The sequence below is a fragment of the Oryx dammah genome, unplaced genomic scaffold, assembly GCF_014754425.2.
Source record: "Oryx dammah isolate SB20612 unplaced genomic scaffold, SCBI_Odam_1.1 HiC_scaffold_2, whole genome shotgun sequence".
Classification (NCBI taxonomy): Eukaryota; Metazoa; Chordata; class Mammalia; order Artiodactyla; family Bovidae; genus Oryx; species Oryx dammah.
This window is the reverse complement of record NW_024070186.1, coordinates 63851951-63874388: the sequence shown is the minus strand read 5'-3', so window position 1 is coordinate 63874388 and position 22438 is coordinate 63851951. Positions and strand designations below refer to the sequence as shown.

The 22438-nt window shown below is 36.2% G+C and overlaps 1 protein-coding gene across 1 annotated transcript; it reads right to left on the bottom strand.

Annotated features, from left to right (window-relative positions):
- Positions 1-5626: 5626 nt before the first annotated feature.
- Positions 5627-13538, bottom strand: NLGN1 (neuroligin 1). Its single transcript, XM_040249056.1, has 3 exons — positions 13206-13538; positions 9042-9831; positions 5627-8244 (listed from the first exon to the last, which is right to left on the bottom strand). Exons 1-3 carry the CDS (start codon positions 13441-13443, stop codon positions 7422-7424), a joined length of 1851 nt encoding a protein of 616 aa, XP_040104990.1. The 5' UTR covers positions 13444-13538; the 3' UTR covers positions 5627-7421.
- Between the last annotated feature and the right edge of the window lie 8900 nt (positions 13539-22438).

Here is a 22438-nt window from a genome sequence, read left to right as displayed (position 1 = left end):
ATGGCCTTTTATTACAAAAAACATGACATATGTCCCATTAATATGCTAATGATAAGTGCAGAGAGAGATGAATCAAAAACACTAAAATCCTTCTAAACACACCATCTAATACCGATATCAATTCTGGATATGGCATTCAAAAATAGTTTCTCTGCTTTAATTTCATCTGCTGAGTTTTTGTAACTGTATTTGTACAAGTTTCTTTAAAGCTCTAATTATTATCATTCATTTCAACACAAAACTGCTAGCACTTTGGCTTGACTTTTCAGAGAACTAAATTCTGTCACATCGATACATATATAGAGAGATATATTAATACAATGTCATTTGTCATTTGTAAATATATGAGTCTGAAAGGGCCATCATAAATATTCTATAAACCATATAGTTCCTAAGCCATATATACCATATGGTATATATAATGATTGACTAGAAAAAATTACATAACTGATTTATAATTGTTGCTGACAACTCAGACTTCTTTTACATTAAAATTATTTATTTGAAAAAAAAGTTTGCTATAGATTTAAATTTCTACATGTACCATTAAATAAAATGCTAAATAATTGTTGTTATCCAGAAACTCACCTTGCTCTGTCCAGAAGTCATTTGGACCCATTTGGTAGCATACAAAAATCAAACTAAATGTAAGAAAAGACTTTTTTAAATACAATTTTCTTACTGAAAACTTATCAGATGGTCATCCAATTATACCTTTTAAATTGAATTATTAGGAACTACAAATTTAAAAAAGACAATAATGTTCATAAATAAAATCCTAGAAGAAAGGCACTTATGCCCTGCACATGGTTATTCTACTTTGTAGATGCTACAACCTTTTTCAAATTGAGCTGGTTTTTGGCTTGCAAACAAATACAGCGAAGTGTCAGAATAAAACCAAATCAGAATGCTTATGAAAAATAATCAGGCTGGTTACTAAATACTTCACCTCAGTAGGAAATTTCTTTAGTGACTTCTGATGGAAATTTGTAGTGCATGCTGCTATATCAAGTGCAGGAAAGGTATAAGGCTGTTGGAGAAATTCCCTTAGTTTATTGACTAAAAAACCAAAGCAACTGTCGTAACAATAAAGCTTGACAAGATAATTAAATGAATGATAACAAAATCTCAGCAGGGAAGTGCCCATTAATTGAATTTATTTGGGAGCATGTTTTCACAACTATAACCAAATTATCTAATTTTCACTCACATTAAAAAGTGATAGTCTATAACAACTAATTACTAGAAATGAAGGGGAAGGCCAGTACTTTGAACCAATAACACAGAAGAAAACAAACTTCAAAGGATTGCCATGATATTTGACAGCTTCCTAAGAACTCCATTCATCATTTTACCCTGTGAAAGTATTTCTGTTAAACTCGCCAAAGAAAAGAATCCCAGTAAGTTCTACATAGCAGTGTCTTTAAAACTGGAACACAAAACCACATTATTTGAATCTTTTCATTACATTAACATGTGTCATTATAAATATGTCAAGAGGTGAAATAAATGAGAAGAATATGTTATAGATAAAACAATTGAGTTTTGGCATTTCTTTTCTGTAAGAAGATTAGTGGCATCCTTGCTATATTCTTTAGTATTATGTATGGTTGATTGTTTTTATTATTTATTTATTTATTTTTTATTAATTAGTACTTTTTATTTTTATTTTTTTATTTTATTTTTTTAAATAGTTGATTGTTTTTTAAAAAATTTCGCTGCTGGTACGAATTTCTGATGTGGTACAGATCAAAAAAATTAGAATTAAAGCATTATTTGGTCAACTTTCAAATTTGAAATGAAGAATAAAATAATCTATATGTTACTCAAATTTTCTGCTTTGAGCTATCAGCATGATCTCTCTAGATTCAAGCTGGGTATTTTTCATGCTATAGCAAATGATTTTCCAATTTCCTACAGTTAATAATGGAACTCACGAGAAATCTGTAGTAGTTAAGTAGATTTTGTTCACAGTCACATATTCAACAAAAATTTAAAACTATGAGAACTGTTACTTTTATATTGTTAATCCCATTCTCTAAAACAACATTAAACCGTTGATAAATATTTGACAATAATTTGTGTAATAGCTATACAATGAAATCAGATCATGAACTTTTTATTGCCAAATTTAGAAGTAAGTTGAAGAAAGTAGGGGAAACCACTAGACCATTCATGTATGACCTAAATCATATTCCTTATGATTATACAGTGGAAGAGACAAATAATTCAAGGAAGTAGATCTGAGAGACAGAGTGTCTCAAGAACTATGGATGGAGGTTCATGACATTGTACAGGAGGCAGTGATCAAGACCATCCCCAAGAAAAAGAAATGCAGAAAGGCAAAATGGTTGTCTGAGGAGGCCTTACAAATAGCTATGAAAAGAAGAGAAGCAAAAGGAAAAGGAGAAAAGGAAAGATATACCCATTTGAATGCAGAGTTCCAAAGAATAGCAAGGAGAGATAAGAAAGCCTTCCTCAGTGAGCAATGCAAAGAAATAGAGGAAAGTAATAGAATAGGAAAGACCAGAGATCTCTTCAAGAAAATTAAGAGATACCAAGGGAAACATTTCATACAAAGATAAAAGATGGGCACAGCAGGATAGAAATGGTATGGACCTAAAAGAAGCAGAAGATATTAAGAAGAGATGGCAAGAATACACAGAAGAACTGTACAAAAAAGATCTTTAAGACCCAGATAACCACAATGGTGTGATCACTCACCTAGAGCCAGACATCCTGGAATGCAAAGTCAAGATTACGAACAAAGCTAGTGGAGGTGATGGAATTCCAGTTGAGCTATTTCAAATCCTATATGATGCTACAAAAGTGCTGCACTCAATATGCCAGCAAATTTGGAAAATTCAGCAGTGGCCACAGGACTGGAAAAGGTCAGTTTTCATTCCAATCCCAAAGAAGGGCAATGACAAAGAATGTTCAAACTACTGCACAATTGCACTCATCTCACACACTAGCAAAGTAATGCTCAAAATTCTTTAAGCCAGACTTCAACAGTATGTGAACCATGAACCTCCAGATGTTCAAGCTGGGTTTAGAAAAGGCAGAGAAACCAGAGATCAAATTGCCAACATCCGTTGGATCACCAAAAAAGCAAGAGAATTCCAGAAAAGCATATACTTCTGCTTTATTGACTATGCCAAAGCGTTTGACTGTGTGGATCACAACAAACTGTGGAAAATTCTGAAAGAGATGGGAATGCCAGACCACCTTACCTGCCTCCCAAGAGATCTGTATGCAGGTTAAGAAAGAACAGAAGTGGACATGGAACAAGACTGGTTCCAAATAGGGAAAGGAGTACGTCAAGGCTGTATATTGTCACCCTGCTTATTTAACCTATATGCAGAGTACATCATGCAATATGCCAGGCTGGAAAAAGCACAGGCTGAAATCAAGATTGCTGGGAGAAATATCCCTAAACTCAGATATGCAGATGACACCACCCTTATGGCACAAAGCAAAGAACTAAAGAGTTTCTTGATGAAAGTGAAAGAGGAGAGTGAAAAAGTTGGCTTGAAACTCAACATTCAGAAAACTAAGATCACGGCATCCAGTCCCATCACTTCATGGCAAATAGATGGGGAAACAATGGAAAGAGTGAGACTTTATTATTTGGGCTCCAAAATCACTGCAGATGGTTACTGCAGTCATGAAATTAAAAGACGTTTGCTCCTTGGAAGAAAAGCTATGACCAACTTAGACAGCATATTCAAAAGCTGATACAGCACTTTGCTAACAAAGGTCCATATAGTCAAAGCTTTCGTTTTTGCAGTAGCCATGTATGGATGTGAGAATTGGACTCTAAATAAAGCTGAGTGCCAAAGAACTGATGTTTTTGAACTGTGGTGTTGGAGAAGACTCTTGAGAGTCCCTTGGAAAGCAAGGCGATCCAACGAGTCCATCCTAAAGGAAATGAGTTTTGAATATTCATTGGAAGGACGGATGCGGAAGATGAAACTCCAATACTTTGGCTACCTGATGCGAAGAACTGACTCACTGAAAAAGACCCTGATGCTGGGAAACATTGAAAGTGGGAGAAGAAGGGGACAACAGAGGATGAGATGGTTCGATGGCCTCACCCACTTGATGGACATGAGTTTGAGCAAGTTCCGGATTTGGTGATGGACAGGGAAGGCTGGAGTGCTGTAGTCCATGGGGTCACAAAGAGTTCAACATGACTGAGCGACTGAACTGAACTGAACTGAAGACAATGAAATAAAGTTAATTTTGGCTTAATGTTTGTATAAATTGTAAGCAGCCTTGGCTACTTGCAGTTTCAGCACAGGCAGGGAAATATGAATTAATATGTGATTAAAAAATACTCTTTTAATTTTGTGACTTGTTTTCTAAAGAAAATCATCATCTAAATAAATATATTTAAAATATTTGGGTAAAATCTAATAACATTATTCAAAATACTTATTGCATTTAAAATTTTTTTAAGCTTTAAAAACAGCTCTTCATATTCTATTTATTGTGGGACATCATTTTACATTCAGAAAAGTAGCTGCTGTAATATAAAACTAGCAACTAAACTCACAATGACATCATGACCTCAAACAGTAATAAAACTTAGAGCTGCTTTATCTTCCACAAAGTTTTTGCTAAATTAATAAAAACAAAATAGGGCTATGGTTTGTTTTCCTAGGTCACTTCCCTAAATTAGTATGAAATAAATGTCTGTTATGATAGCTAGATAGATCGAGTAACAGATAAGTTTAGAGCAACAGATAAGTAGATATAAATAAGGCCATCATTAAAATAGAATGGTTTTGCTAACTGAAGTAATGCATATGAAAGATTTCATTTATATCTTATTTTGTTTTCATTTCTATTTTTGTCTTTATCTTTTGTTTAATCAATATAGTAAAAGACAGTTTTCTGATTAAACAATATTTAAGATGCAAAACAATTCTTTATGTTTACACTGGCAGTTCACAGCCTAAAAGTATAATCACATCAGGCAAAAACTGAACATAGACCGCTCTGGATTTTGAAGACTTTTTTTCTTCCAACAGATTTTTATTTGAAGCTATGGAGCAACATCTACATTTTACTGATAGTTAATAATTGGAAGGGGGAATTATAAGTAAATAAATTCCTCGAAATAGAAGATTTTTATCTTTATTGTTAGCTTAAAGTCTTGCTCAGCACTTTAAAATTTTCTTAGAATGATAACTTTCTATCCATTACTTTATGGGAAATTAATCACCCTGATATTGGGAACCTAGATATTGTATTTCAAAAATGTTGCACATTTATTTCCAGTAGACCTGTTTCTTGATGATCAGAATTGGACCGTGTGTTTCTAACGGAAAACGATTGGCACATTTTATTTCCACGCCACTTTCACAAGAAGAGGTATTAAAAAATACAATGCTAATATTTTTATGAGTTCCTGGGCTTATAAATTCATAATAAAATTAATGTTTCATCAGTTTCATTTTAGATGACACTTGACTTTAAATACACAGTGTGTCTTCTGTAGAAGTTAACTACATGTCTTCAAAAACCCGACTGGTCTAGAGAAATGACTCTCTGAGACAGTCATGTTTCATTTTTTTTTTTTCTTCTTTTTTTGTTTTTAAAAAAAGACAAAACAGCAATAAACATTTTAGCTCTTTAATGAGCAAAGATCATGTCTCTTAGCATTGGACTAATAGTCATTATTATCTTTATTTCACGCAATGACCAGTGACATGGCCAAGATGTACAAAGTTGTTTCCATCAAGTAGTATACAATTTTTTTTTGTATAATAAGCTTTCATTCTTGAAAAAGAGTAACTGAAAAGAAAGGTTTCTGTTACTGCAGTTAGTTTGTCAGAGAAAGTTCTTTGCATTATCTTACAAACTATCAAAATTGCTAGTCATCTGAAAAAATGTAAAAAAAAATCACATAACTTTAGTCTAATAGAAATATAGTACAGGTAAGAGAGAAAGTATTTATCAGGATGTGCTCTTTAAGTCCATCTCGATTTTTTTTTAATATAAATGTACATCTGATTACATATACAAACATTTGGAAAGGTCTGTGATATACTGTTACTGGTAAACAACAAGGGGATGAAGAGTTTTCTGTGGTCTTAGAATATTCATTTAAAATCACACGTACGTGTAAGACTACAATCCTCCAGGTGTTGACGCTCCTTCTAGGTTCTTTATCTACGTTGCACTCTATTGAGACTGTGTGAGTAAATTCCAGTGAAGGAACCTCAGTGAGAAAGATAAGTGACGTGAGGAGGGACATAACTTTATATTGAATTATTATTAGTAAACATTTTGTCATGCAACATGAGTAAATCAATGGACTGAGAACTGTAATCAGAGTGGTAATTTGGGGCATCCTCAGATTATAAAGACTTGCAAGTTACTCTGGACACACTTTACCTTACCCAAAGGAACAAAATACAGAATAACAAAAACCACAGCAAATTATAGATTCTGTAACATATGTCCGATTAGGGTTATATTTCTAGAAAATATTTAGATGGGAATGAAAAGAACATTAAAAACACAGGAATTTTTTTTTTCTGGGATTCATATCAGCGAGTATTCACCACTATACCTATAGTTTCTTCAGATACATTTAGTAACTAATTCCTTCTATTATCAAAACTACTGTGAATTATTTTATTGTAATTACTTTTGCCCCCTAAATTCTTCTTTAGTTTCTGCCAATTGATGGAGGAAGCTTCTGTTAAAAACTTCAATGGTATGAGAAGAATTTTAATTACGGCTTAATCAGCAGCACAGCCACCAAGCATATAAATTATCATGCACATCGTGCTAAAAATATCCAGTTTCCTTTATCCCCACAACTTTATACTGACAGCACTTATGTGATAATGTTGTACCTGCCAGTCTTTAAACTTCTTTGTTTTACTGGCAAATTTCAGCATGAGCCTCCGCTAAGGCCATTAACAGCATTGGTGCTTTGTGTACTTATCCAAATATGTAAATGTGGTCTACACAATAAAACAGCTCCAAATAAAAACTGGTGAAAATTATCTGACATTCCATTGGTGTGTCCCTTGTGCATATTCATGGTTATTTTTAAAATTTTTATATTTTATATTTCAGACATAGTTCTTTCCTGTTTGGTGTTCCACATGCCTAATTCCATTAGGTAACATAAATCTTCAAAAAATTAATTCTTGAATGTGAATGAAAAAGTATCATTCAGAACAATTGCTTCAAGCAATTGAAATTCGCTTTTAAAGTTGATTTGTGTATATATGTACAATTCTTTTTTTTTTCCAAAACCCCCAAAGTTCTTGATATGTATATTCACATAATATTCCTCCTTATTTAAATAGTAAGAGTCTTGTAGGTTGAAAGCCAAGGAATCTTCAGTAATCTTTTACTGCAATCCATCAAAAAAATAGTTTGTTTCTCTTATCTGGCTATACCCTGGTTGTTGAGTGTGAATGGGGGTGGGGGTGGGAATGGGGCAGAGTATTGTTCTGTCCTCCAGTAAATGTATTGAATGTGTGTAAGGGCTGAATCCCTGGTATAGTGTTGGGAATCATTGTGATAGTGTTGGGTGTCATTAAGGGAACATCATCAGGTGACCTCCTCATAGCTAGTGTGTAATCTGGGGGGCAGGCGGTCCGGAGAACCACCTCGTGTGGATGGATGGACTCACACTCATGATCCAAATCAGTGTGCTTCATTTGCAGGGACATGATCTCCTCTTCTTGTGCGTGGGTCAGATCATTGGTAGTCGTGCGCTGAGGGCTGCATCTCCTGTGAACGTCATGTCTCCTCTTATCCTTTTTGTAGTACAGGGCTGCAAAGGCCAAGATGTTCAGAAACAGCAGGGATGCTCCAACGGCAATAGTGACGCTCAGCTCTGTTGAGTAGTCCCTTTGATCCACTGAAAATGGACTTGGCTGTTGTTTGGGATCATCCTGCTTGGCAGTGGGAAAGGCTGATGTGACAGGTACGGAATTTTTTCTTGTAGGTCTGAAAGTGATGTCAGTTGATGGCACTTTAGTTGTTGTCGAGGTATACTGAGAAATGTCATTGAGATTATGCAGATGAGGTACCAGCTCCAACCAGAGGTTTACCTTATTGGCTCTGTAATGTTCTTTAACTCTTGGTTTTAATCCAATATGGAGATAAAGTTGATCTTTCTGGGAATATCTGGTCCATGCTACTTCTTCAAAGCGATTGGGTTTGGTATGGATGAATTTTGTGTCTTGAGGGACTGGTTGATTTGGGTCACTAGAAAAGAGAAATTATGAGAAAGAAATTTGCTTTATTTTTAAAAAATCATAATAGCACTAGTTTAACATTTAATTGAAGAGGTAACTCAGCAAGGCTTTAGACTGTTTTAATATAACTTGGGTTAATTTAGAAATAGCAATTCCATTTCAGGCAGGTTGTTAAATGTTTGATAACATAATCTGAGTAAATCTCACTTTCTTGTTTTCTCTACCCATGGACTGCTACACATCCAAAGATTAAAAAATTCAAGTACAAGTGAGTTTTCTCATAGGCAAGATAGCAGAGACAGCAGTGGGGAAAAGTTGGGATTTGCAATTGGCAGGTGAGGATTGGAGTCCTAATGCTGCTATATACTAGATATTTGAATATATCTATGTGAAACTTTCATAGCCTAAGGCCCTTTTTATGTAAAATGGAATTATGGTATTTGACCTGCTCTCCTCACAAGGTACTTGGGAGGATCAAAAGGCATACAGTACTGTAAACTGAAAATCTTTATAAAATAAAATGTCATTATTGAATAATAATAATAAATCCTGTGTAATTAAAAAAAGAAACAAAATAAATTTGAGTAATGCAATAAAGATAAGATACTTTCTTAATAAGCTTTACAAAGTAAGAATAAAGCAGTGATTTCTGAAACACCACAAATATAAATTTTGAATAAAGGAACTTAAATATCATTGGCATTAACCTATTAAATTAAGTCATTTGGACACAAAACATGTATATTTTAAGTGCTTAAGAGGATATTTTTACTAAAGTATAGCAAACTTCATTCCTTAGGTACCTACCCAGTTTTAGCAAAATTTGTCCAGTATGTCATTACGACAGCACTCAGCATCACATCATTTTTGGAGAAATTGCAAGGAAATAACTCTGTAGGTCCAATCATGGGTATTCCTAGTACGTAAGGAACCTCATCTCCATGAGCTGCATCAGCCCAAGCTGGAACCTGATCTGTCTGGCAATGATGGTAAAAGGCATAGAAATAGGTGGGTGAACCAAAATTTGAGTGAAGATCTGCTGTAGCTACAGCTGGTGCCACCCACTGATGGTCCGTAAACAAAGCTAATAATGTCTTCCTTCTGGTTTCAGGGTTATGACGGTCAGCCCAGTCAGTATACATGAATTTAATGGTTTCTCTCAAAACATCTTTGCCTTCAGGATATCCATATAAGTTATCAACAAAATTAGAAACAGCAAAGTCAAAATCACTAGCAGATATACCATCATCACTATCTACTATATTTTCAACAAATTTTAATCCTTCCCCTTGGTTAACTCCTAACATTATATCATAGTTGAGAAACTCTCCTTGCTCCATCAGTATCTGAGGGTCATCTGGTATCACATCACCATCAATCACAGGTCCAAACGCTATGTGGTATCGTGCTGGTTGAATATCTTGGTCAACAAGTTCTTTGTAAGGCTTCTTCTGCAGGCATTCCACTAACTCTACTGTATCTGAAACATTGCAACCAACTTTTGTGGCCAACATTCTAGCATATTTTGCAGGTTGGAAACTAACAGCCCAGCTGGAAAGGGCTGTTCCACTTTGAGCTATTGCTCGTTGAAAGAGTCCTATGGGGGGAGAAAAAAAAAAAAAGTTTCAGATGACCTTTGAATAATGTTGTGGTAAAACAATCAAATCTGATATTTGAGATGTGTATATAAAAACCCAGATATGACTCAAGAAACAGGGAGATAGAGACATTTTTGCTTAAGAGAAGGTACACAAATTCATCCCCAGGGTACAATGAATTGGAAAGATGGATTAGAGTCTTCTGCTTTCAGTAGCAGCTACTTTGAGAAGAAAGAGATCTAAATTGTGCACTGTCTCAAAAAAGAGTAAACAAGGAGAAATGGAGAATGTGTAAATAGTAGTGGTAAAAGAAGTCTCAAGTATTCATTTGCTCAGCATGTAAACACCTATGTTACTGTCACAGCCAACCAGATGGGGCTCTCTCCCCTTTAGCTCTACATCAGACTTTGTATTGTCTTTTGAGGATATTTCCTCCAATTTGGCTACAGGTATCTTTCTTCAAAATGGCTCTGTGTGTTTGTTTTAATCAGAATTTATTTGAAAACAATTGTTGATATGTTTACATAATTACTGGGACTGGGAATTTGCTAATACCCTGGGGATGGCCTTAAAGGCACACAAAACAGAATATCACTTTAGACATACTCTTTCCAGCTCTTTATATTAGACACAGTATGTTGAATACTCATCTTTCTGAGGAAGAAATAACATTTGCAGTGTATTCACTAGGTTAAAGAGAAAACCATCAGCAGAAGGATTTAGTGGGGGCAGGAGGTGATTTAACTTTTTCCACTGTTGAATGTGCACTGCTATATTTTATCATAAAAGATGAAAAGTACATGGTCCATTGCTTTTCACTTAATTACATTTAAAAATTATAAATCATGGTCCCATATGCAGCTTGATAAGAGCTGCATACCATTCAAATTTATAAATGAATTTTACTTATTAGGGTATTTTCTAATAAAATTCTCATTTTTAAAATATAATTTATCTATTCTATTTTAAAAATTACCTTTATTATCAATTTCCAAACACGGCTTTGTATTTCAGTTATTCAAACACATGCTCAATCATTCATATGTGTTAACGTATAAGAATTCTTTTTCACAAAGGTGCTAAAGTAATGACTAAATTAGAAGCAAAGCTTTCATTTTTTTTCTACAAACACATATACATATTCAAAATGCCTGTAATGTTTCCAGATAATTATAAAATATTCAAAAAGTCAAACAATACTAATAAATATTTGTTTTGATTTCTGACATATTTATGAAAATATTTTCAGTTTGCTACAGCAAAGAGAGTACCTATAGTATGAATAACTTTTTAAAATTGTGCTTGTCAACATTGGCTCAGAGACACATTTTACTGCTTAAAAACTTTATAGCTAAAATAAGACTTCTATAAGATTCTTTCCCATTATAGGGACTTAATGACATTAACTAAATACACCCAAAAAATACATATATCACATTTAATATAGTCTGAAATATGCCATGTAAATGGTACTGGGAAAATTCACTTATTTTATCATTAGTGAGAGTGCTAGTATACACGATTGTTACAGGCCTGAGAATTGTTGCAGCTCTGGGAAGTTCCTAAACTTTAACGTCTACGTCTGTAACGGAGATAAAATTAGCCTGATGATTCCAAGACCCCTTCTGAGCATCTCCTGGTCAATTTAGGCAGCGTTGTTACTAGAAGTAAGCTTAGAACTAGATCACACATAAGTACATTTATCTAGCCAGGCATGGATAGATTTCCTTGAAGAGTGTGTGTGATGGAATGCTATGTTTTCACCTGTTTGCACAGCCATTTGCCAATGTTTGCCACATTGATTGATTGATGAATAGCAACACTATCTGATGAAGTAATTGATTCATCTCTTTAGAAAATGCTAGTTTTATACTGGCTGAAAATGGCTTTGATACCCATGTTCACTTTATATTTAGAAAAAAATTCAGTGCAAATACCCTTTGAGACCAAATGACCCTAAGAAGTCTGAAGAGATTGGCTAATGTTATCCTAGATAAGTACTGGCATTAGTATAGTCTTCAAGCTAGAACATTCTAATCTGTTCAATTAAGGAAAAAAACAACAAACTTTATTATTTCAAAATAAGTCATTTCACTGAAGACCAAAATCTCTATACTTTGGAAGAGTTCTCATACATGTGTCATTTTGTTATCTCGAATCAGAACTCTACTGATAACAAGAGAGATATTACATAAACTATGTCTACAAGTTAAGTCAATAATAATATATGATCCTCCAAATATATAAACTCATTTAATGACTGTTATTCTGAAATTTGATATTAATGTGTCTTTGATGCTAAAAACAAATATTCTGTGTCTGGTGCTCATATCCTAAAACTTAGTCTTACAAACTGACGAGCTTCATGATTTAAAACTGACAGTGTATACTCTCTTAATATCTATAAACTGACAATGGAAAAGCAGAAAACATAAGATGGTCTATGTTGATATGTATTCTCCCTTTTCCTATCTATTCTGTATGTATAATGGAGAGAAAATATTCACTTTACAGACTTCTCCAACAAAACACCTCTGTTCTTGTGGATATTTCAAATTAATAATGCTATAAGAATGGGTGACTAAACTCATGGTAAAATGGGAGTTCATAAAGACCAGCATGATAAGCCTTGCACAGGCATTTTGGAAAAAAGATGTCAAGGCCAGAAAATGGAGACAAAAACACTATCTCATGGATTTAACCAGCCTCAGTGCTCCAGGCTGCTTTGACAGGCTTCAGGGGGAAAAAATAACATTTTTGGAGTTGAAAATAGAAAAAGAACAAAATCAAACATATTTTTCTTTTTAATCAAAAGTTCTACTAGTGACCTTAATGCTTTGACAATTTTGGATCATGCATGCAAGATAATCAAACGTCTGTCCTCTACTCAGACAAGTGAAAATGATGTTTCCAGACGAACTAGCTTACAACCACTTCCTTATTATCTTCATACTAGTAAAGGGTTAAAAAAGTTTACCATCTAGAAAATAGATTATATACAAGCCTTGCATTAAATGATAATTTTTTTAAAAACCCAGTCTTTGATTTTGATTACTGAATCAACATAACAGAAATGTGAACATCTTTGATTTTCCCCAAAATAACCCTTTGGAGGAGAGAAAAGTTACTGTAATGTTAATTATTCTGAAATGTGCTTGTAAGGGCATCCATACCAAGCTCCACAGGAAACAAAGAAAAGAGTTTGACAAAAATTTAAACATGCATAGAGAAGCTGAAGAAACAAAGTTTGAAACAGTTATTGAGTTCATTCTAACATTTAGTTTAAACAGAAATATATACAGAGCATCACATACTACTGATGGTGGTGGCATGCAGACACCAAAATTGTCAAAATTTGCAACCTGCATAATACCTTTGGTGGAATTGCTCCAACGGTTACCTTCAGAATAATGGGATAAAGTCAGCAGATTGACACATGAACCCCCAGCGCCAGATCCAAAAACAGTGATTCTTAAGGGGTCACCACCAAAGAATCCAATATTCTCACTAGTCCATCTTAAAGCCTGTATGAGATCAAGGAGTCCATAGTTTCCTTTTGCAGCCTGATCCCCTGTGCTCAAGAAACCTGGAAAATAGAAATCAAAAGACATCAAAGAACACCCTTTTGAGTTGACATGAGTCAAACAGATATAAAATTTAAATAAAATTGAAACCTGTTTTCATCAAGATGAGTAAAACCCAAGTTCTTTAGGGAAAAATTATTTTCCACCAGAATAAACTAATTTACTTTAGGAAGAATAGCAGAGACAAAAATCTGAAAAATGATATTTATCTTCCCCAAATGTTTCCCAAGCTATCCAGGTAACAGGTAGCAGGTAAAGAGAGAATGAGAACATTGTGAAAGACCTCAAGAGAGACATTCTAGGGGCTGACTTACTTGGTAGAGATATTTGAGATAGTATCATGGAGTGTGGAGAAGGCAATGGCACCCCACTCCAGTACTCTTGCCTGGAAAATCCCATGGATGGAGGAGCCTGGTAGGTTGCAGTCCATGGGGTCGCTAAGAGTTGGACATGACTGAGTCACTTCACTTTCACTTTTCACTTGCATGCATTGGAGAAGGAAATGGCAACCCACTCCAGTGTTCTTGCCTGGAGAATCCCAGGGACTGGGGAGCCTGGTGGGCTGCCGTCTCTGGGGTCGCACAGAGCCAGACACGACTGAAGCAACTTAGCAGCAGTAGCAGTAGCAGCATTATGGGGTGTATGTGGGTGTGTTTTTGCATAAAAACTGTCAGTCCTCAAGTTGCTCATGGTCTAATATGGTAGGAATTTAAGGTATGTGTGGCAGACTGGCAGGATATGAGGACACAGAACAGGGGTATTTTTCTAAGACTTGTGCATAAAATTATATGCAACTCTTTGTATGAATAGGTATATGCACATATTTATTGATGATGCACCATGGTTAAGAATCACTGTAGCTGATATAATTTGAGATTACATTTTAGAATACCTAAAATGATAAACTGAGCTAATATAAGAAGTTAGAAAACAATATAGAACATTTGAAGATTCTTGAAGAGTTGAGATTCATATTTCTCCAATGTTCAAAGCTCCATTTCATAATGAAGAGGAATATATGTTGATTAATAGAGAGAATGAGGGTAGGGAGAGGTTGCAAAGATCTAAACTGACAGAGTAGAAAAGACAATTTAAAAAAAGGAGATGGATAGTGTAAAACTGACAAATAGAAACCTCTATTAAAATAGAGCTGGGAAGTCAGAAAAGGGAGCTGTCATGCACTGTGACAATAGCAGAGCCCAACAGGAAGAAAAGCTTTCCTTGCCTGGAAAGAGCTCAGCCAATGAGAGACTCTCACAACTCAGTCCCTGAAAAGCCTCTATACTTCAAACTCTTCAAAGTCCTCCAACAGACTCTTTGTTTACTATATGCTCCCACCTTCCTTTTCCCTTTTTAAAAAAAGTCCTTCTCTCTTTGCTGTGGGGGGACTGGCATGTGGCTCGCCACAGTTGTAGACCCCAAACTGCAATTCTTTGTTGATCCCAAGCAAACCCATTTCTACTGCAGAAATTGCTGGCAGTCTATTTAAGTCAACATTTTGGTGGCCTGCATGGAGATCCAGAGAAGACTCCTGATGATTTCCAGGCTAGTGATTGTAGACAAGTGTGATGCTCACATTGAACCCATTGCTGCTCACTGCTTTTCTTGTCAGCCCTGGGATTTAAGAGTTAGTCTTTCTTCTGGATGTAAGCTTCTGCCCTATTTGAATTTTGAAGCCTTCCAGTCTTTACTGGGGATCTGTTTTAAGACTATGTCTTTTCTGGCTACCTGGAGAAGGAAATCACAATCTATTCCACTACTATTGCCTGGAAAATCCCATGGACAAAGGAGCCTAATAGGCTACAGTCCATGGGGTCGCAAAGAGTCAGACACGACTGAGAGACTTCACTTCACTTCACTTCTTTTCTGGCTAAGACTTTGTTCTGTATGTGTGCGAGTACTTATTTGGCATCTGCCTGATTTTTGAAATTGGCCTTCTTGAATTGGAATTGTGCTCATCTTCAGCAGGATTCCTTCTGGAACAGGGGGTGGGGGCTGTTCCTCCTGGAATTGGCTAGCCTTTGGTTCATTCCACTGGGATCAGGGGCTGGTTCATTATAACTGTGTGGGTTCAGCCTTTGACTCAATTCCTTTTGGAAGAGGGGCTATTTTATTGGCACTGTGCTATTAAGCCTTTGGCCTGATTCCCTTTTAATTGGGCTGTTATATTAGAGCTGTACTGAGCAGACCTTCAGAACTAGAGTGTTCCTTCTGAACTGGCTGGTTATTAGACCTGCAGGCTGTTTGAGCTATTTGAGTTGCTTGAGATATTTATGCTATTTGAAAATTATCCTTTTACTCTAGGTAGAAATCTTTGAGAAATGGGATCCCTACTATCTAAAGTTTTGAGCATGCCCATTTACAGGGAGTCTGGCCAATTTTATATTTAAAAACTATAGTCTTTCCTCAGGCATATTTCTAACCAAATGGACCAACCTAACTAAAGGTGATTTAGAGTATCACTGGCCATTATGGGGAATTTTTTAAATCCCCAAACTCATTTTTCTTAAAACCAAATTGGACAATAATCCAACATTTCCAGAAACTTAATGTAATACTTATTTTAATTGGTATTCTCATGTTTCCAAATGTTATCAGGAGCCTAAAATTGCTTCTTTGCAAAATAAGATGTTTAAGATGAATTGAGGCAAAAAAAAACAAAACAAAACAAGAAAACAAAGAAAGATACAGTTCAGTTCAGTCATTCAGTTGTGTCCAACTCTTTGTGACCCCATGAACCACAGCATGTCAGGCCTCCCTGTCCATCATCAACTCCCAGAGTCCACCCAAACCCATGTCCATTGAGTCGGTGATACCATCCAACGATCTCATCCTCTGTGGTCCCCTTCTCCTCCTGCCCTCAATCTTTCCCAGCATCAGGGTCTTTTCCAATGAGTCAGCTCTTTGCATCAGGTGGCCAAAGTATTGAAGTTTCAGCTTCAACGTCAGTCCTTCCAATGCTTCTAAAACCTCATGCTCCTTCCCTGACTTCTTTGTCTCAGGACCTGCCTCTGGTGCCATCTTACTTCTTCCCTCTATATCACCTGGTGGTGGTGGTGGTTTAGTTGCATTAAGTTGTGTCCAACTCTTGCAATCCCATGAACTGTAGCCTGACAGGATCCTCTGTGCGTGGGATTTCTCAGGCAAGAATACTAGAGGGGGTTGCCATTTCCTCCTCCAGGGTATCTTCCTGACCCAGGGATTGAACCTGGGTCTCCTGCATTGTAGCCAAATTCTTTACTGCTGAGCCTCCAGGGAAGATCTTACATCACCTACACCTTCTTTATATGCTGAATTCCTCCACACTAATTCTCTTGCCAAACTTCCCTTTTCCTTGAAACCATAGTCAAAGATTTTCCCAAAGTAACAAAAAATCCTCACAGAATTACTAAGGAATTTAATATAATCATTCAGACTTATCTACCTGGTTTATCTGACCTATATCAGCTAGTTCATAAGTTTGTTGGTGAAGGCCAGACCCACTACTGGACCAAAACTGCTAATTGAGAATATCCTGAAAGGTCTCTAGAATTACAACTGAAAGAGCAGCCTGCTACTTTACTATCTAATCAGGCTCAAGCAATCACCGGTGACTCATCAGGCAATTCCTAGGGATTTACCTAAGTCTGTTGATTGGACAAAATTTAGGCTTGCACACAAAAATCTGATGAAACTGGTTATAACTATTAAAATCAACTTCAGATTATTTTTAGAGAAAATTCTTTTCTTCTTTCAGATATTGATTCTATCCTGGTAACTTTAAACTCTATATTTATGAATGGGCTAAACTGAGACCTTTTCTTCCAGTAAAAAGAATCAGGATGGAATGGAAAACCACATCCACTCCTGATTTAGTTAATCTGACAAGCCAGCTTTCTCTCACTCTAAATGAGTCACCTCAAAGGAAAAACATCAACATTCTTAATCTTCAGCTCCAGCAAATGAAGATCCCTAAGCAAAACCTAAGTCTTTCCTGATGGCTCAGAGTAAAGAATCAGCCTGCAATGCAGGAGACGGATTTGATCCCTGGGTCAGGAGATCCTCTGGAGAAGGAAATGGCAAACCACTCCAATATTCTTGCCTGAGATGGCCCATGGACTGTGGAGCCTGGAGGGCTACCACAGTCCATGGGGTCGCAAAAGAGTTGGATACAACTTACAACAACAAACAAAATCCAAACTACCCTGGTTTCTTCTATTATTGAAAAGAGCCAGGAAATTGAAAAAGAGATTGTTACAAATTTAGGTGCTGTAGGCACCTTCAGTTTTCCAACCTGCCTTTCTATGTTCCTTTCACTTCTCAATGACGGGGCTCCAAAGGACCACAGGGGCTCTTCCCAACCCTCCCTCTTGATCGGCTTGGAGAAATATTACTCCAGATTGGGGATGAATCTCTTCCAGTCCTAAATAACACTAAAGTCACACTCTCCATGTTCAAACACACTCCTGTAAAGCAGCTGTGCTTTGCAATACTAAAAAGTTCAACTAGTGGGGTTGAACCTCAAGAGGTTCCTATCTCTGAATCTATTGCCTTTGTTTAGGCCCTTTGAAAGATACACATCATATGAGGCCAAGACTCTATCTTAGAGAAGAATCATGCCAGAATTGCTCTCTCCCAAAAGGGGAAGATAATTCTAGAACTTTACAGCAATCATCAAAGTAACCTACCAGTGGAATTAAATAACCCTTTGACATGTTTTATTCATTCTGTCTCTGATGATACTAGGGCTGATTCTGGAAACACCGATCTTTGGCCCCATTACATCAATTACCACCTTCCTTATGGGTAAATCATCAACTGATGTTGGTAATTCCACATCACATCTCTTATCAAGATTCAGATGGGAACTTCCCTGCTGGTCCAGTGGTTAAGAATCTGCCTGCCAATGCAGGGGATATGGGTTGGATCCATTTCTGGACTAGAAAGATCCAACATGCTGTGGAGCAACTAAGCACATGTGCCATAACTACTGAGCCAGGTGTTCTAGAGCCCAGGCTCTGCAGCAGGAGAATCTCCAGCAATCCACAACTAGAGAAAGCCAGTGTGCAGCAACTAAGACCCAGCACAGCCAAAAAAAAAAAAAAAAAGTTCAAATAGATCCCTCAAAATCTTTCCCCAGAATTAATCAACACCTTACAGTAAAGAAGGCATGAAGCCCATAATAGAAGATTACAAGGCTCAAGGCCTCATTGTCCCTTGTACTAGTCTCTGTAACACTACTATTTTACTGATGAGAAAACCTAAAAGCCAAAGGTGAAAGTCTGTCCAGGACCTCTGAGCAATAAACAAATTGTTATGCCTTGACACCCTGTTATTCTTAACCTTTATGCTCTGCTGATATCCATTCCTGCTGGAAGGGAATCCTTTACAGTAATTGATTATGTGGCACATTCTTTAGTATTCCAGTTGTTGAAGGTAGCCAATAACTCTTTGCTTTCACTTAGGAAGAAAAACAATTCACCTAGCCAGTAAAATAATGTCTGACGGTTTTGCTGAGAGTTTTTATTATTATCAATCCTGAAGGATGACCTGGACGACACAAAGTTCCTCAGAGGTTCTACTTTGGTGCGATATGTGGAGATTTGCTTCCTTGCTTTCTTCAACCCTTTTCACAAGAAGGGAACCACCACTTGCTAAGACTTTCAGCCTTAAAGGGACATGAGGTCTCCAAGGGAAAACTGCAGTTTGTTCAAACCTGGGCTCGATATTAAGGGCATCTGATGTTATTAATAGAACAAGGGCTTTACCTAGATCCAGATAGATTTCATGGTGTCTTAAATTTCCTTAAATCCACAACTAAGCACTGACTCTGAAGTTTCCTTAAGCTAGTCAGTTCAGTTAAGTTCAGTCACTCAGTCTTTGCAACCCATTCTTTGCAACCCCAGGGACTGCAGCATGCCAGGCCTCCCTGTCCATTACCAACTCCTGGAGTTAAGCTAGTCAGTTACTGCCAAAAATGGATTCCAAAATTTCTCTCTTATGGCCAAATTTCTATATGTTTTTCTCAACAATAACAACCTTGACCCAATTTTATGGGAAGAACTGGATGATGACATAGCCTTTGAGGCCTTAAAGAAGAGTTTGATGAACTTACCTGACCCTTGGATATCCTAATGACCCGATTCTCTTTTTCTTTTTTTTTTATATATAAAAAGGAAATGAATGTCTTGGATGTACTCGCTCATAAACACGGGGACCACCACTGACCCATGCATGCAATAGCCAGCAAATCACCCCCTGGCACAGGGATATCCCCCTTGGCTTAGAGCCAGTATGACTACTGCCCTTTTGATTAAGGCCACTGAGAAAATTGCTATCCCCTTTAACTATTTTTGTATACCACAGAGCAGAAGCCCTCCTAAACTCTCATCACACTCAACATTTCTTTGTCAGCCACCTCATGTCTTATGAAGTTCTTTTGTTAACCTCTCCTCACATAACTCTTCTAAGTTGTAACAACCTTAACCCTGGTACTCTTCTCCCCTCTGTCTCTGATGAGGTCCCTCACAACTGCTTAATGCTGATGTACCACCTCCTGACTCCTCCTGATGATCTACAGAAATTTGTTTTGGGTAACATTTACTTCTCACGGTTCACTGATGGTTCGTATTTAAAAGGTAACAACGGGAAATATTGAGCTGGGTGTGCTACTTCAGCTCCTTTTGACTGTGTTGAGACAGCACCTTTACTTATGGCTACTTCAGCCCAACACACTGAATTATACTCTCTTACAGTGGCTTGTACTTTAGCCAAGGGCAAAACTGCTAATCTTTATACAAATAGGAGACATGGTTTCAGAGTACCTCACAATTTTGGAATGTTCTGAAAGCAGTGTGGCTTCCTTACTTTCAGCATAAATAAAAGTGAACCCTATGTTCAGGAACTATTGAATACAGTATTTTTATCTGCTGTTTTAGTATTAAGATTCTGGGGCATTATAAATTTGACTCTCTTGAAGCTAAGGGAAATCACCTTGCTGACCTTTCCACAAAGAAATGCTATCTCGGAAGGAACCAATAGATAAACTTTAATAACATGTATACATAAGAAAGACTCGGGAAGACTTTGCCAAAATGGTTGAAGCCTTCACCTTAAATGCCATTTCAGCTAAAGACAAAAGAGGATGCTGGTTTGGGACTTCAAAGGGAATGAAGGAGATTCACGTGAAGATGGGCCAGGCAGAATGGAGATGCAGATGTAGAAAATGGCCTTGTGGACACAGTGGGGGAGAGAGAGTGGGGTGAGGAGAGAAAGTAGCATCAGCATATGTACACTGTCAAGCATAAGGTGGATAGCTGGTGAGAAGCTGCTGTATAGCACATGGAGCCCAGTGTGGCGCTCTGTGATGACCTAGAGGGATGGGATGGGGGCTGGCTTGGGAGGCTTGCGAGGGAGGGCAGGAGGAGGAGGATGTATGGAAAATCATGGCTGGTTTGTATTGTTGTATGGCAGAAAACAGCACAACATTGTAAAAAACTAAAAAACTAAAAATTTAAAAATTAAATTAAATTTTAAAAAGATGTACCAGGCAGAGACATGGGACATAGAGCTGACTTTAATTTATATGAATTGCTAAATTCTCCCTACCACAATTGAGCCCATATTCTTCATAGCTATCCCTGGGGACAGTTCACTTCCTGTTATGGGCCCTTTTATCTAATTCTTTAGGCAGCTTTAGGGGGAAGTAAAAGGAAGACTTATTGAGTCTTCTGTTTCTTAAAAATAAACAGCCTAAAATAATCCTCATTCCAAAGACACATTTTGGGGTGACAAATTTTACTTCCCTAAAATATAAATGAAAAAGTATTTTATAAAATATTCTATTTTATAGATTATTAGTTTATTACATGGAAAATATTTAGAGATATATAGAGATTGACTAAATATATTAAGGGATGTATTTTCCAATTTCTGTAAGTTTATGGAACTAATTAACTTTAAAAAGTAGATTTATTCTCTTATTGAAGACCCATTATAGAAACTTAACATAATAGTTCAATGTTTGTGATAAAAATTATTTTATTCAATTTAAAATATACCTCTAATTTACTTTTTTAAAAAACAGGAAGTCAATTACATTTGTGAAAACAAGACTGTGATAATAATCCCTTTCGACTGAATAACTCAATCCATTCTCAGAATGGATATATGAACCAGAAATTCTTTAGGGTCATTGTGGGAAACAGATGAAGTCAAATCTTCCTGGATAATTTTGAAAAACACTAAGAAATACAAATGATTAGTCTTTCTTTTCCTACAAGACCCAAATGCTAAGAAACAAAAGGACAGTCCCTAGTCTGTCAGGTAAGTGAGTGTGTGTGTGTACAATCCTGGAAATATTAAATCATTCTTGAGATGGAAGTTTTAAAAAATAGGTTTCAAAGACATATCTTTCTGGTTAACTCATATTTTATTGAATCTATATGATAATTTAAGGAAAATTTCATTATATCTTCTTACATAAAAGAATACTGCAAATATGTAATATTCATATATATGAAAGCATATTAAAATATAAAACAAAGTGACAAGGAACTCTTTTACTTTATTTGCTATTAAGCGAATTTTGGTATAATACAGAACCATTAGTTTAAATTCCTGAAGGAATCTGTTACAAATGTTTTGATCTATAAAAATAGGCTGATGACATGAACCCTGAAAACAACATTATGGAAGGATTACTGTGCATTAGATAGAAAGAACTCTTGAAGGACAAAGGAGATAAGAGTGCGTCTGTGTTTGTGTGTGTGTGAGACAAAGAGAGGTTGATTAAGAGAATAAGAATACATTCTAGGTAGTTTATTGCTTATAATTCTATATCAAAATATAGATCAAATATATTCAGATCAAAATTTGATATCTAAATATAACTTATGACACAGTGCAAAATCCAGGGTTTGTATTTAATTCCTCTTGAAATAATATTGAATGAGTCCAGTTACAGTCAAATAAATCTCTACATTCACACAAAAACTGACTTACTGATAATGATCATTCAATACATTACATATAAAAATAAAAA